The following is a 19,318-nucleotide window of genomic DNA, read 5'->3' as shown; positions in this document are numbered from 1 at the left end:
ACCCGCGGTACAACCAGACGCACAGGTAGACGAGCTCCTCCCACTTCAACGTCTGATGGATAGTAATTCCCATCTTCGATGGACTTTGAGTGCAATTGCTTGCACTTCAAAATCGTAACTGATTGAAGGTAAGGGTCCTTAAAGCGGTGTAACATGTCACCCTGTCCCATAATTAAAATTAATAAACAAAAAAATATAAATTTGTATTTGATTTGTATGATAGGAGTTAGATCTAGAATTGTTTAAATAAAATTAACTGCCAATTCAAAACACTACCGCTACCAAACCGTCCGAGTGCAATCATCAGCTACCAAAGCCGGAAAACACAAAACGCTCACAAAGATCGCAGTTGATCATGTTGGGGGCTCGAGATCAGCTTGCAGGATAGACTCGCTCCCTTTGGCTCCAGCTGTTGATCAAGCCACACGCACTGCCGAAATATCGTTGAGTGAGTCAAAGTAAAACCGATATAATAGTGTAGAAGTTGAAACCCTTTTGGGGATCAAGCCGTTTTCGCCCGATCCGAGTGTAGAAAAGTGTGACCGTTTAAGTGATAAATTTCCGGGGGTTGGTAACGACAAGGTCACAGCAGTTAAAGGTGTAAAAAGCTATTGTCTATCGGGTCCCGCAAAATCCCACCGTCCCGAGCTCGGGTTAAACTTCGTGTGCGCGCGTGTGAAATACCACCTTAAGCGAACCCACCGCGAGTGTCGGAAAAGTGTGATGTCACCGTGAAAAACCCCACTGTGGCCGTGTTACGGATATCGGACTTTTCCCGCCCCAAGCCACCTGGAAGTTCACTGGAGAAGAGCACCCGTGAGTGTCCGAGCGTGATGGCGTGCTCGGAGAGAACAGCGGTTCCACGTCCAATGGCAGGTTAACTCTCCCAAGAGCTAGTTTAGGCAGCCCTCGAGAGAGTCAAAGGTGAGTCTGCATGCTCATAATAAGCGAACCGTAACTTACAGCGGCCAACCCCATCATTCATCTGATCATCGACAGTTAGACCCGCATCACTTACCACACCGTTTATCTCCACATCGCGAGAAGGAATGTAGACGCGATACTTAATCGTGAAGAGGCTATTGCTAACGATATCAAAAAAATTGTTTCCACCTGCCATCCGAACACCAGGTATGTAACATTTGCGGCAAAGTTGAGGATTTAAAGCAACTGCGTTTCTACTGCCCGAAATACAACAGCATAGGAAATAAATACAATATATTGGAAAGGAACTTTCGGAAACAAGAATGTGGTTTCAGATTGTGAATCTTGATTCTAGGTCAAACTCTATATTTGTGTAGAAAGCCATGCAGTTTATAGCACCATATATATCGCGAAACGAAAAATATCACTAAAATATTTCAACAATACTCATAAAAACAATGGCTAATCACCAATTTATTAAACCATTATTAAGTCTTAAGCCAGTTCACTGTTGATAATTTCAATTAAAACTTCGCTCTCCAACATTGTCATGTGGCTTCCTTCGACAATTTTCAATGTTACTGGCTCAGTTGTGCAGCTCTCTAGCCCGTAATCTTCCTCAATATCCACCGTAGAGACCTCGGACGGACGTATCAGCACAATAGGAACTTGCAGCCATTTTTCCTTCTCCTCTGGCTTAATAAACACCATCTTGAGACGATTGTACACTAGAGTTGTAACCTTGCGAATATATTCAGGTGAATAAATTTTATTTTCTTTCCCGACTTCTATCAGCTTTTCGATTTGTTCCTGGAACGTTGGAACTTCCAAAATAGAGAACACCTGCATAGCTGGTTGATTGGGAAACACAACCGAAATAATGGCTGCAATCAAAGATTTTTGAATCAACTCGTCCGGAGGATTCTCTCCTAATAACAGATGGGAAAGTTTAGTGAGGAATTTAGGCGCACCGTCTATCAATATTAGCTTCCCTGGCAAATTTCTACTTTCCAATCTTCCAGCTATCTCAAGGGCAATGAATGACCCAAACGAATACGCTACGATGAGATAGTCGTTGGCACCGTTGAACAGTTTCTCGTCTAATTCATCCATTATGTGATCAACGATCGCTGGTATACTATTCAGTTCGGCGGTATTCAGTGTTTGCAAAATATACACTGGAGCGTTCAGTCTTGATGCCAGAGTGCGTAATACATTCCCAGCAACTCCTTCCATTCCAGGAATGAGCAAAATCGGACGACCTACCGTCGAGTTGGATAATACCTGGAGAACTGTTTCGCCACTATACTCCTCATCGCCAAAATTCCTAAGCAACATGTCCATACCAATGACAAATTTCTTTTCAAAACCTTCATTGACGGTATTCTTTTCATCTGCCATCTTTTGAAGCTTCATGAACGTTAAGGTTCGCAATTCTTGCGGTGAAAGCACCAAATCGAAGTCTCGTTCCAGTACCTGCTTTATTTCAACAGCCATCAATGAGTCCATTCCAATATCCGCCAGGGTGCTTTCCATAGACACCGATTTCAGATCACGAATACTCATAATGTTCATAACCGCTTCGATTAGATTACGACTGCCTCCTCCAAGACGCTTCTCCGCTACAACCATGCTGGCAACAACAGGATCCTTACATTCCAAAAGACGATCCAACTCCTGCAGGCAGGAGGTGATCCGTTGCTGCAATGTTCCTCCTATTTCCATATCAAGCTTATCTTCTGCCATGTCCGCCACGATGCCAACATCTCCTATAGCACCCCACTGAATGGCTTTCCCGGGAAAGCCATCTGCCATTCGTTTCTCCACGATTCTTTCCATGACAGAATTTGCCATTCCGTAGTTGCACTGTCCGGCGTTTCCCCGTCCACATGAAACACTCGAAAACACTACAAAATAATTCAGCTTGGGACAGAGCTGCCGACTCACCTCGTCCAGAAACTGAGTGGCGTATGCCTTCGGAGCAAAACATTCTACGAATTTTTCGACCGTCTGATTTTCCAACAAACAATCACGCAGCTGAACGGCCAGATTAAATATGGCTGCCACAGGACCCAGCTCCGAAGCAACTTGTATTAGCTTGCGACAACCTTCCAACGAACAAACGTCATCTGTACTCACAATGGTTTGAACTCCATAGCTGTGCCATACCCTGCAAAAAATAATCAAATTAACCGAAAAACATTCATTCTAGGTTAACTAGGCGAAGCTCTACCTTATCCTGTATTCCTGATAGGGCTTGGTTATACCACGACTGGAGCTCAGTACCAACTTACGACAGCCGCGGAGTACCAGCCAATCAGCTAACTCCAAACCGAAACCTCCAAGACCACCAACTATCAGATAAGTACAGACCGGATTGCAATACAGTCTAGGCGCGCAAGGTATCGGTAAGGTCTGCTCATCATAATCGTCCTCTCGTATGCGCAGTAGGACCTTACCCATGTGTTTCCCACTAGCCAAGAAACGAAAAGCTTTTTCTATCTCAACTGCCGGATAAACGGTTGTGTTTAATGGCTGGATTACTCCACTGATGATGCCTTCCGTCAATAATTCCTTGATTTTCTGAAATGGAAGGTTTGAAATAAAACTCTGGATGAGATCTCGATTAACTACCTGTTTCTCTTGCTCGGACCCTTTGAACAGGCCGTCCAGCATAACTGCCGTGAATGTTAGCCCCTTCTGGAACAAACTCATCGCCAGTTTCGAGTCCTTCGTCATGTCATACTTTCCGATTTCCAAGAAGTGCCCGTTCCTTCCTAAACATCTAACGGAAGCTTGGAGTTTTTCCTCGGCCAATGAATTCAGAACGTAATCGACGCCCTTCCCGTTCGTCCTCAGTTTAACCATTTGCTCGAACGAAGTGTCTCTAGAATTGCCGATATTTTCCGCTATTAGCCGGGGATATCTTTCAAGAAGAAACTGCTTTTTCTCAGCGGTGCTAACCGTCGTAAACACCTCCAGACCATTCGCTAGACACACCTGAATAGCTGCGAGTCCTACGCCTCCACTTCCGGCATGGATCAGTATCGACTTTCCTGCCCGGATATGGCTGGAGATGAAGAGTGCCGTGTACACTGTACCGTACACAAGCGGAACCGTCGCCGCATCCTCCAAACTCCAGTGATCGGGAATAGTCCATGTCATCTGAGGGTCACATTCTATCAGCGTCGACATCGCTCCGCAAGGCACAACACCCATCACTCGTCGACCGTTAACTGTAACTCCCGAGTACTCATTACCCAGCAGGCACTCCAGCTCCAGTCGATTAACGTTGAATGCATCGGAGGTAATCCGGCCAGTCGCTAGCATTACATCCCGGAAGTTCAGGGCACTGTACACAACCCGGACCAGTTCACCTTTAACTGGAGAAGCGTTCATGGCACCTGTGAACCAGGCCATAGATGACAGGTCACTTCGGTTCATGCAGTTGGCGTAACAGTGGTTGCTAACGGGTACCGTTCGTGGTTGAAGATCTAGAAGTGCGTGTCGCTGACTTCCCCAAGCCCCGTTTCGATACACATTGATCGCTAGATTCAGACAGATCTGCTGTTTGTAGAAGGGATGGCTCAGATCAAAAGGTGGAGCACTCGGATCGTCTATCAACACACATATGATGCTGTGTGGTTTGAGTTCTTTTCTGATACAGTTCACTAGACCAATGATTCCGGAAGAAGGGTCGTTCTGAGAATACACAAGAACTGGTCTGATCTTAATGGCGTCCTTCAACTCCTGAAGCCAGTTGAAGGAAGTATCGTCAGACTTTACGCGAATCACCGCTGGAGATTCTTTAACCACGCTTGACGTCTGCTGTAGTACGAAAATGGTTTGATCTTCATCTATTTCGAAACTGGCAATTTTAATCAATTGTGGTGGTAACTTAAGAGTTTCACATTTGCTTCTAATCACAAGGTATCCCGTCACAGCCAAACTCGTCAAAGCATCTTTAAGGAAGTCCGCATTATCTAACTGATCGTGGCTGATGAGAAACTGCAAATTGGTTTGTCCACCTAACTTTTCATTTTTCACCGTTACATTGGGTATCTCCATTTCCGCACTGCTCAGCAGTGTCAGCGTTGGTTGAATCAATGGTATACCTGCCATAGCTTCCGCGAAAAGGGGAAGAAACGGTGCAGAACCGTCTTGATATAATTCCGTAGCCAACATTGACAGGCTTGGAGCATTCTCAACCGCTAACTGCACACACATTCTTACAGCTTCCAAAGCAGAAACTTTCTCCGCAGATATGTAAGGAACGAAACGGTAGGCCTCCAGAATAGGTATTCCTGGTGGATTGCGTCTGTTGACAATATGGGCCCGAGGTCTCGATATCCGAACACCACCGCTAGTGATCACATTCGTCAAACGACAGGTGGAAGAGATAAAATAATCGCGATCCTCGGTGTTTCGGGATATCAACGAAAGGTGATATTTAGGGCATATCGTAACACTTTCGATCATTGTCGGTACCATCAGAAGTCGCGTATCAATGCCTATGACACCAACCTGAATCATAGAGTCCAGGAATGCCACCCAATTGCCGTTCCACTGAATTTTGGCCACCGATCCGTCACTACGAGCTTCCAGCACAGATCGGAACAATTGTCTGTATTGGTAACCACGAAGACGAAGTTCTTTGTAGAAATCGCGAGACGCTAGGATGGTGGCCGACGATGGTGTCTCTTGAGCGGTAAAGTGTTCATAATTGTCATCTAGCTGCCTTCCGTAACCGACTACCACAGCAGTGTCCCCTTCCAGTACCTGTCGGAGGGATGGAACTAGTCGGGATCATTCCGCATAAGCATAATATATTATGAAGAGATGTAAATGTAGATTCATTCGATCATGATACTAAATTTACCGGCTCAAGAACACAACACATGTCATTCAAAAAAAAAAAGAAGATTTTTATCGTATATCTAGAACATATTTTTTCTCGTTTTACTTTTAGGATGCTGAACTATGTAATTAATTCTGTTTTAATGTGAATTGGATAGGACTCATACGTGGGATTGATAAAAAGCGCTGCTCCGACCCAAAATTGCGATCGTCGACTTCCATATTTTATACTATGCGACCGAGTCTTCCTGAGGTGTAATATTTTCTGAATGTGAAAATGGAGCTTAGCTTTACGAAAGTCGCCTACATTCAGCTCCACCAACTGCACCATTAACTGATGTCATTCAACATGCTATCACAAGTTTCGTTTCGCAGAACAGTACATAGCACGTTGTTGAAAGTGACGAAAGAAGACGATAAAAAAGAGATTCGCCTACATAATTTAGCACGACGTACTTGCCCCAAAATTATTAAAAAATATATGTCGCAACGCGGATAAGTGAAATCCGATACGTTTGATGCTTGGAGAAACTTCTTCTCAGATATTACTGAAAGTATGGTTGTGTTGAGATTGCGGGTTAAAGGAGCTATTCCTTCCTCCCTGACTACACAATTCAAAACACATGGAACTAAAAACCATGCTATATATAAGGTCCGTGATCAAAGGAGAGGAGCCCCCAAGAGGGTCTTGAAATACTTTCAAAAGTATCTCAACTATCTGATCAGGAACAAAATTTATACCATGATTCGTGTCGCAGGTCGAGACAGAATCAATTCAGATCCACTTTATCTCCGATGCCTCAGAGAAGGCATATAGCACATGCTGTTACGTCCGTTTTGAATTCGCCGTAGTGATTCGTGTTCAGCTGCTAACTTCAAATATTCAAGGTTGCTCCGTTCGCGACCTGCCACTTGGCAGCACGTTCCCGGTGAGTCTAACCAGGCGGTCCTTATATCCCGAGGTGTCAATCCGACCGATATCGTGAAACTCGAGGTTTGGTGGAATGGTCAGCAATGGCTCGCGCTTCCTGTAGTTCTCGTTCTAGCACCGATAAAGTTGGTTCCGCGGTCGCTGATTATTTCTACCGGAGCTCCTCTTCTGGCCATGAAGTTTCTGATAGCGAGAATGCACGAGTCTGTTGTAAGGCTGTGTGCCACCTCTAGATGTATTGCTCGTACGGTCAGGCAGGTGATTAACACACCCCATCGTTTTTCAGTCCTCCGGCCGACAACTACAGACATTGGCCCAAAGTAATCGATGCCGACATAGGAGAACGGACGACAGAAGGCCTTCAATCGCGTAGACGGAAAACATTTCTGGTACAGCCGGCATTGCTTGACGGTTCTTACAGAGTTGACAGCAACCTCGCACCTGACGGTACACAGAACGGAGCTGAGGTACGTAGAATCTACGGCGCACTTCGTTGAGCACGGTCTGGTGATTCATGTGGCAGTACTGCTGGTGGATGCTCGTGATGATGAGGTCTGTTACTGGATGACGTTTCGACAACTGTATCGGGCGCTTCGTACACTCCTCTGCAAGTTCGCAGGCGTCTATACGACCCATCATTCGCAGCAGCCCATCTTCGTCCAGGGCTAGACTGAGACCGTAGAGCGAGCTACTCTTTGCCAGTACTCTTTTCCAAGGCACAAGATACCGTTTCTTCAGTCGCTCTATGTCTGCAGCAAACTCAGCAGCTTGCACTTGCTTCAGAATATACAGCTCTGCTTCCTTAAATTCCAGTTGAGTCGGTGGACCGGTGACAATGGGCTTTCCTGCAAGTTTCCTGAGGAGATTTGCTGGATACCTTTTAACGAACGCTACGAGACGCATCAGCTTTTTCCCACTTCGAAAAATCTTCCCACCGAAACAGAGGGCGCTGTGCAGAATGATGAAGCACATGTATACGCTTCTCTTCAGTGGTCTGGCCGAATTTCAATGTTGTGATAGGCTCTTTTGACTACCACAAAAAATTCAGACCACAAAACCATCGGCCTCCAGGTGACAAATCTGGAAACTTCTGCCATTTCGTGGCATCATCAGCTACGTTTAATTTTGATGGAATCCAATTCCATTCGTTCGGTTCCGTCATCTCCAGTAATTCACTGACTCGCACTGCCACGAACTGGCTGTATTTTCGGTGATCGGAGTTAATCCAGCACAGAACATCTCGCGAGTCCTACCAGAAGAACCTTTGCGTGGGTTTGAGCTTGTGTCTCCATGACATCGTTCGCTGCTTGAAGTTCTAGTCTTGGAATCGACACAAACCGCAATGGGGCTACCCGTGTTTTCGCTCCGATAAGCGCACCTTCCACTTTACCATTCTCTTCAAGCCTCAGATACGCAACCGTGGCAACTCCGTTCTCCGAGGCATCCACGAACACATGAAGTTGCATCACATTCTGCTCTCCTACGCCGGTCTTTATTCGCTAACACCTCGGCACCCTGACCTTTTCCACATGTGGGAGAACTTGCAACCAGGTTTTCCACATATCGTACTGTTCGGATTTAATCTGTCGTCCCAGTTAACATCATTTTGCCAAATCTGCTGAAGTAGTATTTTAAGGAACATGAGGAAGTGTGCCAACAATCCTAAGGGATCGTAGATCATCATCAGGCTACTCAAGGCTTGCCTCTTGGTTGGTATTATACGTGCCTGGAGTAAATCGGCACTAATTCGAGGCTTTACTTTGAAGGTAAACGTATCGGTTGCAGTACACCTCCACATACCGAGAACTTTTTCCGTTTCCATCTCATCTGATAGGTTTAAGCTTTCTTCACCCGGTCTAGATTTTAGCTCTCGCAGCACTCTTTGTGAGTTTGATGGCCAGTTGCGTATTTCAAACCCAGCCTCTGCATGAACGTAGCGAACATCCTTCGCAAGCTTCACCGCTTCTTCTTCTTCTGACTCCTCACTGGACAGCATGTCGTCGACATAATGTTCTTTGACAATTGCCTCAGCCGCCCTCGGAAACTGTTTCTGGAATCGTTGCGCATTGCGATTCTTCAGATACTGAGCGGAACTCGGCGAACAGTTAGCCCCGAATGTCATAACCTTCATTACGTAGACATCTGGGCTACGATCTAGCTCGCCATCACACCACAGGAACCTCTGCCATTGTTGATCGTTCCTGTTCACCAAGACTTGGTGGGACATTTCTCGAATATCGCCGGTAAGGGCAATTCGAAACTTCCGAAAACGACGTAGGACAGAGGGAAGAGAACTGAGCTGGTCCGGACCGGATAGCAGAAGGGTATTCAGAGATGCTCCTGTAACCTTGGCAGCTGCATCCCATACTATGCGTAGTTTTCCTAGCTTGTTAGGATTCACTACGGGGAATATGGGAAGATACCAGACTCGTGGAAATGCTTCCGACAGTTGGCTTTCATTTAGCTTTTCAATATATCCGCTTCTCTCATAGTCCTGGATTTGCTGCTTCAACACTTCAGCCAGATCGGGGTCGTGCTGCATTCGCGTCTCTAAACATATCAATCGTCGCATGGCCATTAATTTACTGTCCGGCAGTCGGACATCGTCGTACTGCCAAAGCAGTCCTGTTTCGTATCGCTTTTCCTTTACGTGTGTTAGAGAGTCCAGCAGCTGCTTTGCTCGCTCGTCGTCTCTCGACAAAAGTGGTTTGATAGGGTTCATTACTCCAACGCTATCCAGTGAGAAGGAGGCCTTCGTCGCACCATGTAGTTCTGCGTCGTTTCGCTCACAACACGGACGAACGTGAAAACTGTGGTGTGCTGTAAAGTCCGTCGCTACTTTTGGGGCTATATCGCAAGAGCCGAATACCATCCAGCCCAACCGTGTTCTGGTGGCGATCGGTTCGTTGATTCCTCCGTCTCTGCTGTCCAGCGCGTGACCCAAACGGCAGTTGTCCATTCCAATCAGTATCTGCGTTTGAACGTTGCGATAGGAGTCAGCCGGTAATCCTTCCAAGTGTTGGTAATGTCGCTCCAATTCTTTCATCGCGAGGTTTTGGCGAGGTAAAGCTAGACTGCGTACGGTGTGCACCTTTGGAATCCAGTATCTGCCCGAATTGTTTGTTCCGGAAATCTCTAACTGTAGCATCACGGAGTTCGTTTTCTGGCGCTGGTGATCTGCCACCCAACCCAGACACAATGGAAGCGGTTCGCCTTCAAGATTAAGTTCCTTCAGCAAACTATGCTTGCTGTATGACTTTGAAGACTCTATTGAGCTCGATACCGGACTGGAACTGGTTTCGAGATGAACGTGAACTTCTTCCTTACGACTGTGCTTCTCTGACTTGCCAGCGTATATACTAATTGACGACGGAATCGTAACTACACATGCTGCTTCCACAAGCATGCCCAACCAGGTGCTGAAGTCTAACAGGGTGACTCTTTGTAAAGGCTGTCGATGTTTCGCCCAATCGAGCTTAATAGTTGGTGGTAGCCTTTCGACAAGCTCTTGGAGAAGCGCCACATTGAACAGATGCTCGTTCAATCCACAAGCCATGATCGTTGCACACATGTTCTGGACTGCGACACCGAAATCAATCAGAGTTTCTAATTTCTCCGTCTTCGGCGCAGGGCATCTCCCGAATCTTGCACACTAGCGAATGTACGATCACCTCTGGACGGCCGAATAGCGTACGTAGTGTATGAATTACCCCTTCAAGTCCAGCTGGATAGAGCAAGCGGCTCCTTACCACCTCGAGAGCCTTCCCTTTTAAAGATTGCTGAAGTCTGAGCAGGTTTTCTTCGTCACTAAAACCGCACATTTTGGTGGTGCTTTTATAAGTGGCGATAAATAGAGGCCACTCCTCCGGGTTGCCGGTGAAGATAGGCTGCTCTTTTGTCACTGCATGCCTCGCTGCAAGCTTACTTTTGCTTAGCTCGTGACAGGGTGCTTCTTATGGAACGTCAGAATGATGATTCTGCTCAAATGGATCTGCATTGACGTTCAAATCACTGCTATTTCTCTGCAGTTGGTCACGAGTGCCGATTTCCATCGCTCTCAATCTGTCTTCAAGACGCTTTGTCTCAAGATTCTGTATTTTCGTCATCTCCTGAAACCGTTTTTCCATTCGTTCGATTACCTGACCCATATCCGTTGCTGCGTGGTTCTCACTTCCTAGCGTCGTAGAATTCGCACTAGGCGGCAGCACAGCCGGTGGACCAGCCAATTCATCTCGAATTTGTTGCTTCCTCTTCTCCAAGCGGCATTGGAACTGGTGCTGCAAATCATTCACCGCATTCTTCAACTCGCGATCCTTCTCCTGAAGCATTTTCTCGTATGTCTGCTGCTGTTCGTCAAACCTACGGTCTATATCTGCCACCTGCTTCCGAAACTCCATGACCAACTTCTTTTGCTGCTCTTGGGTGCCTTGCATCTCGCTGGTTTGTTCCTCCTGGTACTGGAACCGTCAAAGAGGTCGGAGTGACCTGAGCTGTCCGCTTTTTTTCGCACGATGAACAATTCCAGTCGACTTCCTCGATCCCTTCGTCAACGCCCACGCACTTGCAATGGAACCATCTACCGCAGTCGTCGCAGCAGACCATCCGACTATCGTCCGGATCATTGCACACACCACAACTCACACCCGCTTTCGGCACATTTTTTCTGCTGTTCTTGAACATTATTGTAGCCTCCCCGATCGCGAACTAAACGGCTTTTTTAAAATACGAATAAAGTGACTGATTTCCGATTTCTTGAAACGACGTGTATTTCAGCTATACTTCAGGGGAATCAGCGATGATAACAGCGCGACGATTAAAAAATCCCTATTCAAAAGGGGAAGAATATGTGTTTTATGTTGTACATGACAATTTTTCAGTATTGTGTGATTGTCTTATTTTATATATAAATTTGCATGAAGTATATCGACTTACGTTTAGTGTCTCTTCTGTTTGTTCTCCTTTATGTTTAGTTCATAGATCGGTAGTGTGTAAGCTAAGGGTTTTAGTTTTTTAGGTCAGGATTACATTCACATAATTTTTCACTGCACTTTACCTTTTTTGGAGCACTCGCTTGATCGTTTGATTTAGTTTGCTTGTTTTCGTAGATTTTAAGATAGCAACTAAGTGTCAATTAGACACTTGTACGAACTGCTCTATTTAAGTTTAGGAATGAATGCATTACCGCATGTACTAACTAAGCTGTGATTCTAAAACCAAAATTCCCGTATTATTTATAACTATTAGTAGCTGCCTCCTACTTACAATTTCAGGCAGAGCATCCAATTTAGGTTTTTGATTAGCGCTATACAATTGTAGATTAATTTTAACTAGATCATAAGTAATTTTAGGTTTAGGTTTAGAAAGGTTCACTTCACGATTTCTTCTTTTATCTATTCTTCACCCTCACTGACGTTTTATCTAGAGCACTCTAGTTAGAGTGTGGCCAAGAGGCCATGACGTATCCAAACGAACATGAAATTTGACGTATTCACAATAGAAATACGTCATATTCCTGCTCGTTTGGATACGTCAAGCTCGTCTTGGCCACACTCTAACTAGAGTGCTCTAGTTGTATCTACTTCTGCACGTTCATACTTACGCCAGCGGCGTCCTGAATAAAGGGGCGATCACATGGAAAAGATGTTTAATATAGGTGCACCCCATCATTGTGCTTGGATGTATGGTGCGGCGCAATCAACAGTTGCGACATCCAGGAACATCAAAAACCCCAAGTGATTCCATATCTACGCCAGAGAAAAAAAAACCAGCGCTTGCTTAATAAATTTTTCTGACATTGTGGACCGTATTCTGACAGCATTAATTATTTCTGACCCCCTTAAAAGCATCTTGATAAGCTTTCTCCCCGCAGCAAAAACAGTCTTGATGCAGTTCACTAGTCCTTTCAGCGATTGTATCCTTCGATGGCTAATTCATCGAACGATGTCACGGATTTAATCACTGTTTTACAGTGGAATTGCAGAAGCATTATCCCGAAAATCGATTCTTTTAAAATCTTACTAAACAACTTGAAATGCGATGCATTTGCATTATGCGAAACATGGTTTGCTTCAGAAATAGACCTACACTTTCACGATTTTAATATTATTCGCTTGGATCGAGATGACTCTTACGGAGAAATACTTTTGGGGATCGAAAAGTGCTATTCTTTCAATCGAATCGACCTCCCTTCGATACCAGGCATTGAAGTTGTCGCTTGCCAAACCCAGAATTAAAGGCAAAGACCTTTGCATTGCTTCCACCTATGCCCCCCCTAGAGCCTCAGTTAGCCAACGACAGCTTGTTTTAGGCGATTTTAACTTTCACGGCATGGTATGGGGTTGCCTTCATGATGATAATCGATCTACCTCACTCCACGAGCTTTACAACTTCAATATGACCATTTTGAACACGGGTGAAATGACACGGATTCCGACCCCTCCAGCGCGTCCGAGCGCCTTAGACCTGTCCCTCTGCTCGACATCGCTGCGGTTAGATTACAGGTAGTGGAAGGTCGTCTCTGATCCCCACGGCAGCAACCATCTGCCGTTCGTAATTAATATTGCTAACGGTTCAGGGCCACCGAATACAATCAATATTTCGTATGACCTCACACGAAATATTGAAGAGCTACGCGTCCGCGATATCCGGAAAAGTAGAATCGACACAAGAGCTTCCTCCGGAGGAAGAGTGCGGGACATTGTCCCACATGATTGGAGGCAAGTGAAGGTCATCGCCATCCAAAACCCAGGAAAACCTGTCTCCGACCACAACTCGTATCGACCGATTGCAATGCTGTCCTGTATCCGAAAGTTGTTCGAGAAAATGATCTTGTGTCACCTCGACAATTGGGTTGAAGCATATGGCTTACTGTCAGATACACAATTTGGTTTCCGCAAAGGCAAAGGGACGAACGATTGTCTTGCGTTGCTCTCAACAGAAATTCAAATGGCCTATGCTAGCAAAGAGCAGATAGCCTCAGTGTTCTTAGATATAAAAAGGGCTTTTGATTCAGTTTCTATCAAAATTCTTTCTGAGAAGCTGCACCAGTATGGTCTTTCGCCAACTCTAAACAACTTTTTGCTAAACTTGCTGTCTGAAAAACACATGCATTTTTCGCATGGTGATTTGTCGACAACACGAATTAGCTACATGGGTCTTCCCCAGGGCTCATGTCTAAGCCCTCTTCTCTACAATTTTTACGTGAATGACATTGACGAATGTCTTTTCAATTCCTACACGCTAAGGCAGCTCCCAAGCAACACTTGCAACATGTAATGGCCGTGGTTGGTTGCATAACCATTAACTTTTGTTGGTGCGCTTTTTTGGTTGCTAAATCAGTTGAATAATGGTTGATGTACGCTTCTTTTCAACGAATTATGTTGTAGAAACTGCTAGTCAACAAACGGTGTTGTCTCTATTACAGGTCTCAAAGCTGTCGATTTGTTAAGACCATTGCAAGATACCTTGGACAATTTGTCTGCTTGGGCCTTCCAACTGGGTATCGAATTATCCACGGAGAAAACTGAGCTAGTCGAAGGAAGCGGGAACCATCGCAACTACAGCTTCAATTAATGGGTCAAACTATTGCTCAGGTTTCAACTTTCAAATATCTCGGGGTCTGGTTCGACTCCAAAGGTACCTGGGGATGTCACATTGGGTATCTGAGACAGAAGTGCCAACAAAGGATCAACTTTCTCCGTACATTAACCGGAACATGGTGGGGTGCCCACCCAGGAGACCTAATCAGGCTGTACCAAACAACGATACTATCAGTGATGGAGTACGGATGTTTCTGCTTTCGCTCCGTTGCGAACATACATTTCATCAAACTAGAGAGAATCCAGTATCGCTGTTTGCGCATTGCTTTGGGTTGCATGCACTCGACTCATACGAAATGTCGATTACCAATTGCTCGTCCGGTGCGATATCTTGAATTCGTTAGTAATAGCAAATTTCGAGAGGCTTGTCGAGCTCAATTCTCTAACCCGATTAATGTCCTTATACTTCGATTACATGGCACAAAATATCAATCCTTCTTCATATTATCCCAACCGTGTCAATCTCCCTTATGCTTCTGATTCAACTGTATTCTGCGACACATCCATGAAAGACGCGACTCGTGGAATCCCGGATCACATACGTCCGCAAGTGATCTCAAGCATCTTTCATAGGGATCAAGTCTCCTCAGTCTCCCCTACAAGATTTTTGAAACTATTTTCGCCCAAATAGTGCAAAACATAAGTTAGAAAAGTTCAGTTCGGGAATTACAGCATACTATACCTAAAAAATAAAATATGAAATGAAATGAAATGGCACTGAGAACTGACATACAAGTAAAGTTTTCAATTTGGGTAAGAAATAAAACTGCCGAACAGCGCTGCGATCGACCAGCGATCACTATATGGACCTTGCGTGCAAACTTGGATGCAATGGTAGCTCACGCATGCGGACCCGTATGCGATGATGAATTTTAACGTGTTTTCATTTAAATGTTTGCACAGGTTTTTCGGGAAAATTTGTTCTAGCTTATATGTCTGTTCTCTGTGGAAATAGTATTCGGAATCGAGATCTTTTGGCCACTAAATCTTTTAAATATTTAATGAACATCAATCGAGATGAACAAAATCCACTCATTCTTACCTCGAATCGTCCTGTAGCTCGTTGCAGCGAAACCGTCAACGTGACGGACTGAGTCTGGGCGATCGAGGTAGCGCGCAGAAACTCTACATTGTCAAACTGTACCGGACAATCCGTCATTTCACGCTGTCCAAGGTAGGTGAGCAATTCCCAAACCAAACTAAGATAACCGGTTGCCGGGAAGAGTACCCTCCCGTCGATACAGTGTCCGGTGACGTAGGAGAAGATTGCATCCGAAAGCGATACCTTAAATTGCATTATATTGGAAGCCTTACTGGCGTTCCATTCGTATCGGATTACAGTCCACGAGTCCCGGTGATCCCAGCGAATCAATGGTGCTATCATGGGAGTAGCTCGTGACACGGGAAACTCAACCGGTGGGTATAGTTTCAGCAAGGAGAGATCTTGTTTTGATAGGTACAAACTGAAAAACAAACAAGAGCATTAATCAAAGTAATCGCTGAACAGTCGCTGAACCACTTACTGTCCCAATGCAGACAGAAATCTCATCACGAAACTGGTCATTTTGTAATCAACGGGAACGCATTTAGAATTCCTCTTCAAGCTTACTAATACTGGATCAATTGATCGTTTGGAAAACGCCTCCAGGAGCAAACAATGTTCGGGGATTTTCTCCAGCAGCTCGACGATCGCGATAGAATCATGTGTCGACGTAGAACCAAACATAGCAGTACTGTTGGCGTTGAACCATTTGGAGGAAGCTGTAACCGGTATGTTGACAGCACCCCAATATCCCTTTTTTAACTTTTCCGATATCTCACCCGCCGAATCTTTGCTGTACAGTAAACTTATAAAGGGTAAAAGTTCGGCAACAAGACCTCGCGACTTCAGTTGGTCGACAACGGCGCAGATGGGATTTAAAGGACCACCAACCACTCCGAAACGAGATAGGATTTGATTTTGAATAAATGCATCGAAGGAAAGCGGCGGAGCCGGCCGTTTGGCACCCAGCTCCAGAAAGGCGTTGAAGTTTATCTTCGTATTGTACTCGGCAAAGATGGTTCCGTGACTGTGGACTAGTTTGATAACTTGTTCCAATGATAAACACTGATCCAAGTAAGCGCAGGTCAACTGCCCGACAGAGTAACCTCCATAGGCAGCGTATTTCACTCCGATCGCATTCAGTAGATCTACGTAGGCTAGTTGCAAAACAGTCGAACCAACCATCAACTGCAGCAGATCTATCTTACTATCGGTTCGTTGAAAGAGGTCATACCCAAGCTCATTCAGCACTGAACTACACTTTCCTACCGTAGCTTGAACTTCCGGAAATAGTCTAAATGTCTCCAGGTCCTCCCGCCAGTAGGTGTTGATACCAGTAAACATCAAAACTAGTGGTAAAGAATCTAACTTAATTCGTGTCCTCTCGAAGAGCTCCAGCTTAACCGATTCCGTTTCTTGTTTACTAAAGATCCCGAAACCGCGATACCGATGACCAGGAATGTGGTGACTTTGAATGTTATACAATAGGGAGATAAATTCTGCATCCAAAGCGCGTTGAGAAATATCATCAAACATAACATCGATCGCTTCTTTTGTTCTGCCGGACCATACCACTAATCTTGGTAGATCATCTTGGGGAACTCCGTGATGTATTTTATGTTTCATATGACTACGAATCAAAGCGTGAGCGTTAGCTCCACCGAATCCAAAAGAGTTTAGAGCGATTAGCGAACCCTCAAGAGGTTGAGGATCGGTAACCACTTGCAGTCGTCCTTCAGCCAATGCAGAGATATCCTGTCGAGGTGTCGATATATTGATATTCGGTGGAATCATTCCATTCTCCAACGTGATTATGCCTTTGGCAATTGAGGCAATCCCCGCCGTTGCTTCGGAATGTCCAATGTTCGACTTAATCGAGCCAATCGGAAGCGGGCGGTCACGATTCGTACAGAACAGTTTATCGATGGCAAGACACTCCTCAGGATCTCCAACTACAGTTCCGGTACTGTGAGCCTCTATGTACGAAATATCAGCCGGGTTGATTGCCAACTCTTGATATAATTCTTTCATAAGCTGACCCTGCATGGCACCGGAGGGGTACGTTATGCCCTCAGATTTAAAGCCATCACAGTTGGTCTTAGAGTGCAGCACGTGAGCGTAGATTCGCTTTGCATCCGGTGCTTTTTGTAGGAGTACAGCACAAACCGCCTCCGCTCGGGTGTATCCGGAAGCTTTCTCATCAAACGGCCGGCAAACTCCACTTCTTGCGAGAACCCCCAGCAGGTTAAATTGGTATGATATATATGGATGCAGACACAGGTTACATCCCGCAACGATTGCCGAATCACATTGACCAGCCAGAATACTTCTGCGTGCGATGTCCAAAGCGTACATTGAACTGCTGCAAGCTGTATCAACGATGAGCGAAGGACCATGGAAATCGAACACGTATGAGATACGGTTCGCCAGTTGAGATTTTGCACACCTTAGGAAACGCAAACACGCAATTAGAAATCCGCCGGTTTCGTCACAAGAAAAACACAAACTTACCCCAGCAATGCATAGCCCTTGGGAGGACATGCCTGAAATATCATTTTAGATTCCGTTTCCGAGAAGCACACGCCAACGAATACTCCCGTACGAGAGCCACGAATTGTCTCCGGATTAACACCCGCATCAAGTATCGCTTCATGCACATGCTCCAACAGTAACCGTAGTTGGGGGTCCATCACGTGATAATAATTCCGATCGTATCCGAAAAACTCCCCATCAAACTTTTCCAGGTTATTGACTTTCCCTATCCGAGGCGGTAACTCTGACATCGTGTGAACCCAGCGCGTCGGCTTGTCGTCCACCATATCGCACTTTCGGTACAAATTGCTGGCCAACTCGCGCAAATTGTTCGACTGCGGGAAGCGACCGGATATTCCGGACAACACCACACACTCATCCAGCTTCACCGAACCTATACCAGCGGTAGCCATCACTGTCAGCTAGGGTACACTTTCTCGAACGCAGTGAACAACAGAACCGACACTGGTGAAGTGCATCGAAGGAGACGACCATTTTATATGGCTGCATGTAGTATTTACCCACCAATTTGCATTGAATTAATCGAACGAATTTAAATGTATCGAATCGACATATGACCGAGCACATTGACGGCGGCCATTGACTTTCGCCGGTGAGTTTCGCATGCGGCACTCATTGATGTTAGCCGTGGTCAAGAATACAATTAGAACTAAACTCACGTCAACTACAAAACTATTTATGATGATCAACGGTCAACGGCCAACAAAAGCAAATTTGTTGTGAATTTAAGCCACCCCTGTTAAAGCTAATTATATGCCTAGTATCTACATACTAGCAACACCCAAATCACCAATGCAAATGAAACGACCGAGTCGTTCATTACCGTACTTTCGTAGACATCCGAAACAGGTCACCAATTAGCAGTTGTTTAAAGTAGTATGGGCTCGGCTAACGCTGATTAATTTGGAGAAATATACATCCCGGAGCGACTTATTGTTTGAAATGAGAGCGACACTTAATTAACATTATGTAGGCAATGCCTTCTTAATGAGTAACAACAATTAACCAGTGGTACCAAGGCCGATAATTTATTTTTTTAAGGTACATGGCACGTGTTAGTGGGGGAAGAGAAAGCCGTATTTAGGGGCGGCTTGTTCCCCTCTTATGTTAGTAAAGGAAAAGGTAGGAAGTGGGGTACATATTGTAAAATTTTGACATTGTCGTTGGCTGGTTGATGATTGTGGCGGATATGCACACTTTATTGTAGTGGTTTCCAGCCTGTAATCGCAGGGGCGAGGGGAGGGTCGATATTTCGGATGATTATTGGCACTCCGATACTGTCATGAGCCTCTTGTGACGTGTGTCATGATGTTCTGGATGGACGGTTATCAAGAAGGGTCCCAAGTAACCATAAGCATTAAGCCATTGCACAATATTGGCTATATATTTGCACTAATGTTGCATTGAAACTCC

The 19,318-nt window shown here is 45.2% G+C and overlaps 1 protein-coding gene across 1 annotated transcript; it reads right to left on the bottom strand.

Moving 5' to 3' along the window:
* Positions 1–1,293: 1,293 nt before the first annotated feature.
* LOC131695729 (fatty acid synthase-like) lies at positions 1,294–18,340 on the bottom strand. Its single transcript, XM_058984228.1, has 6 exons — positions 17,864–18,340; positions 15,834–17,798; positions 15,353–15,773; positions 3,559–5,703; positions 3,158–3,507; positions 1,294–3,094 (listed from the first exon to the last, which is right to left on the bottom strand). Exons 1-6 carry the CDS (start codon positions 18,295–18,297, stop codon positions 1,420–1,422), a joined length of 6,990 nt encoding a protein of 2,329 aa, XP_058840211.1. The 5' UTR covers positions 18,298–18,340; the 3' UTR covers positions 1,294–1,419.
* Between the last annotated feature and the right edge of the window lie 978 nt (positions 18,341–19,318).

This window comes from Topomyia yanbarensis, unplaced genomic scaffold (assembly GCF_030247195.1).
Source record: "Topomyia yanbarensis strain Yona2022 unplaced genomic scaffold, ASM3024719v1 HiC_scaffold_5, whole genome shotgun sequence".
Taxonomy (NCBI): domain Eukaryota; kingdom Metazoa; phylum Arthropoda; class Insecta; order Diptera; family Culicidae; genus Topomyia; species Topomyia yanbarensis.
Note: the sequence above shows the minus strand (reverse complement) of the source record. Positions and strands in the feature narration are given on the sequence as shown.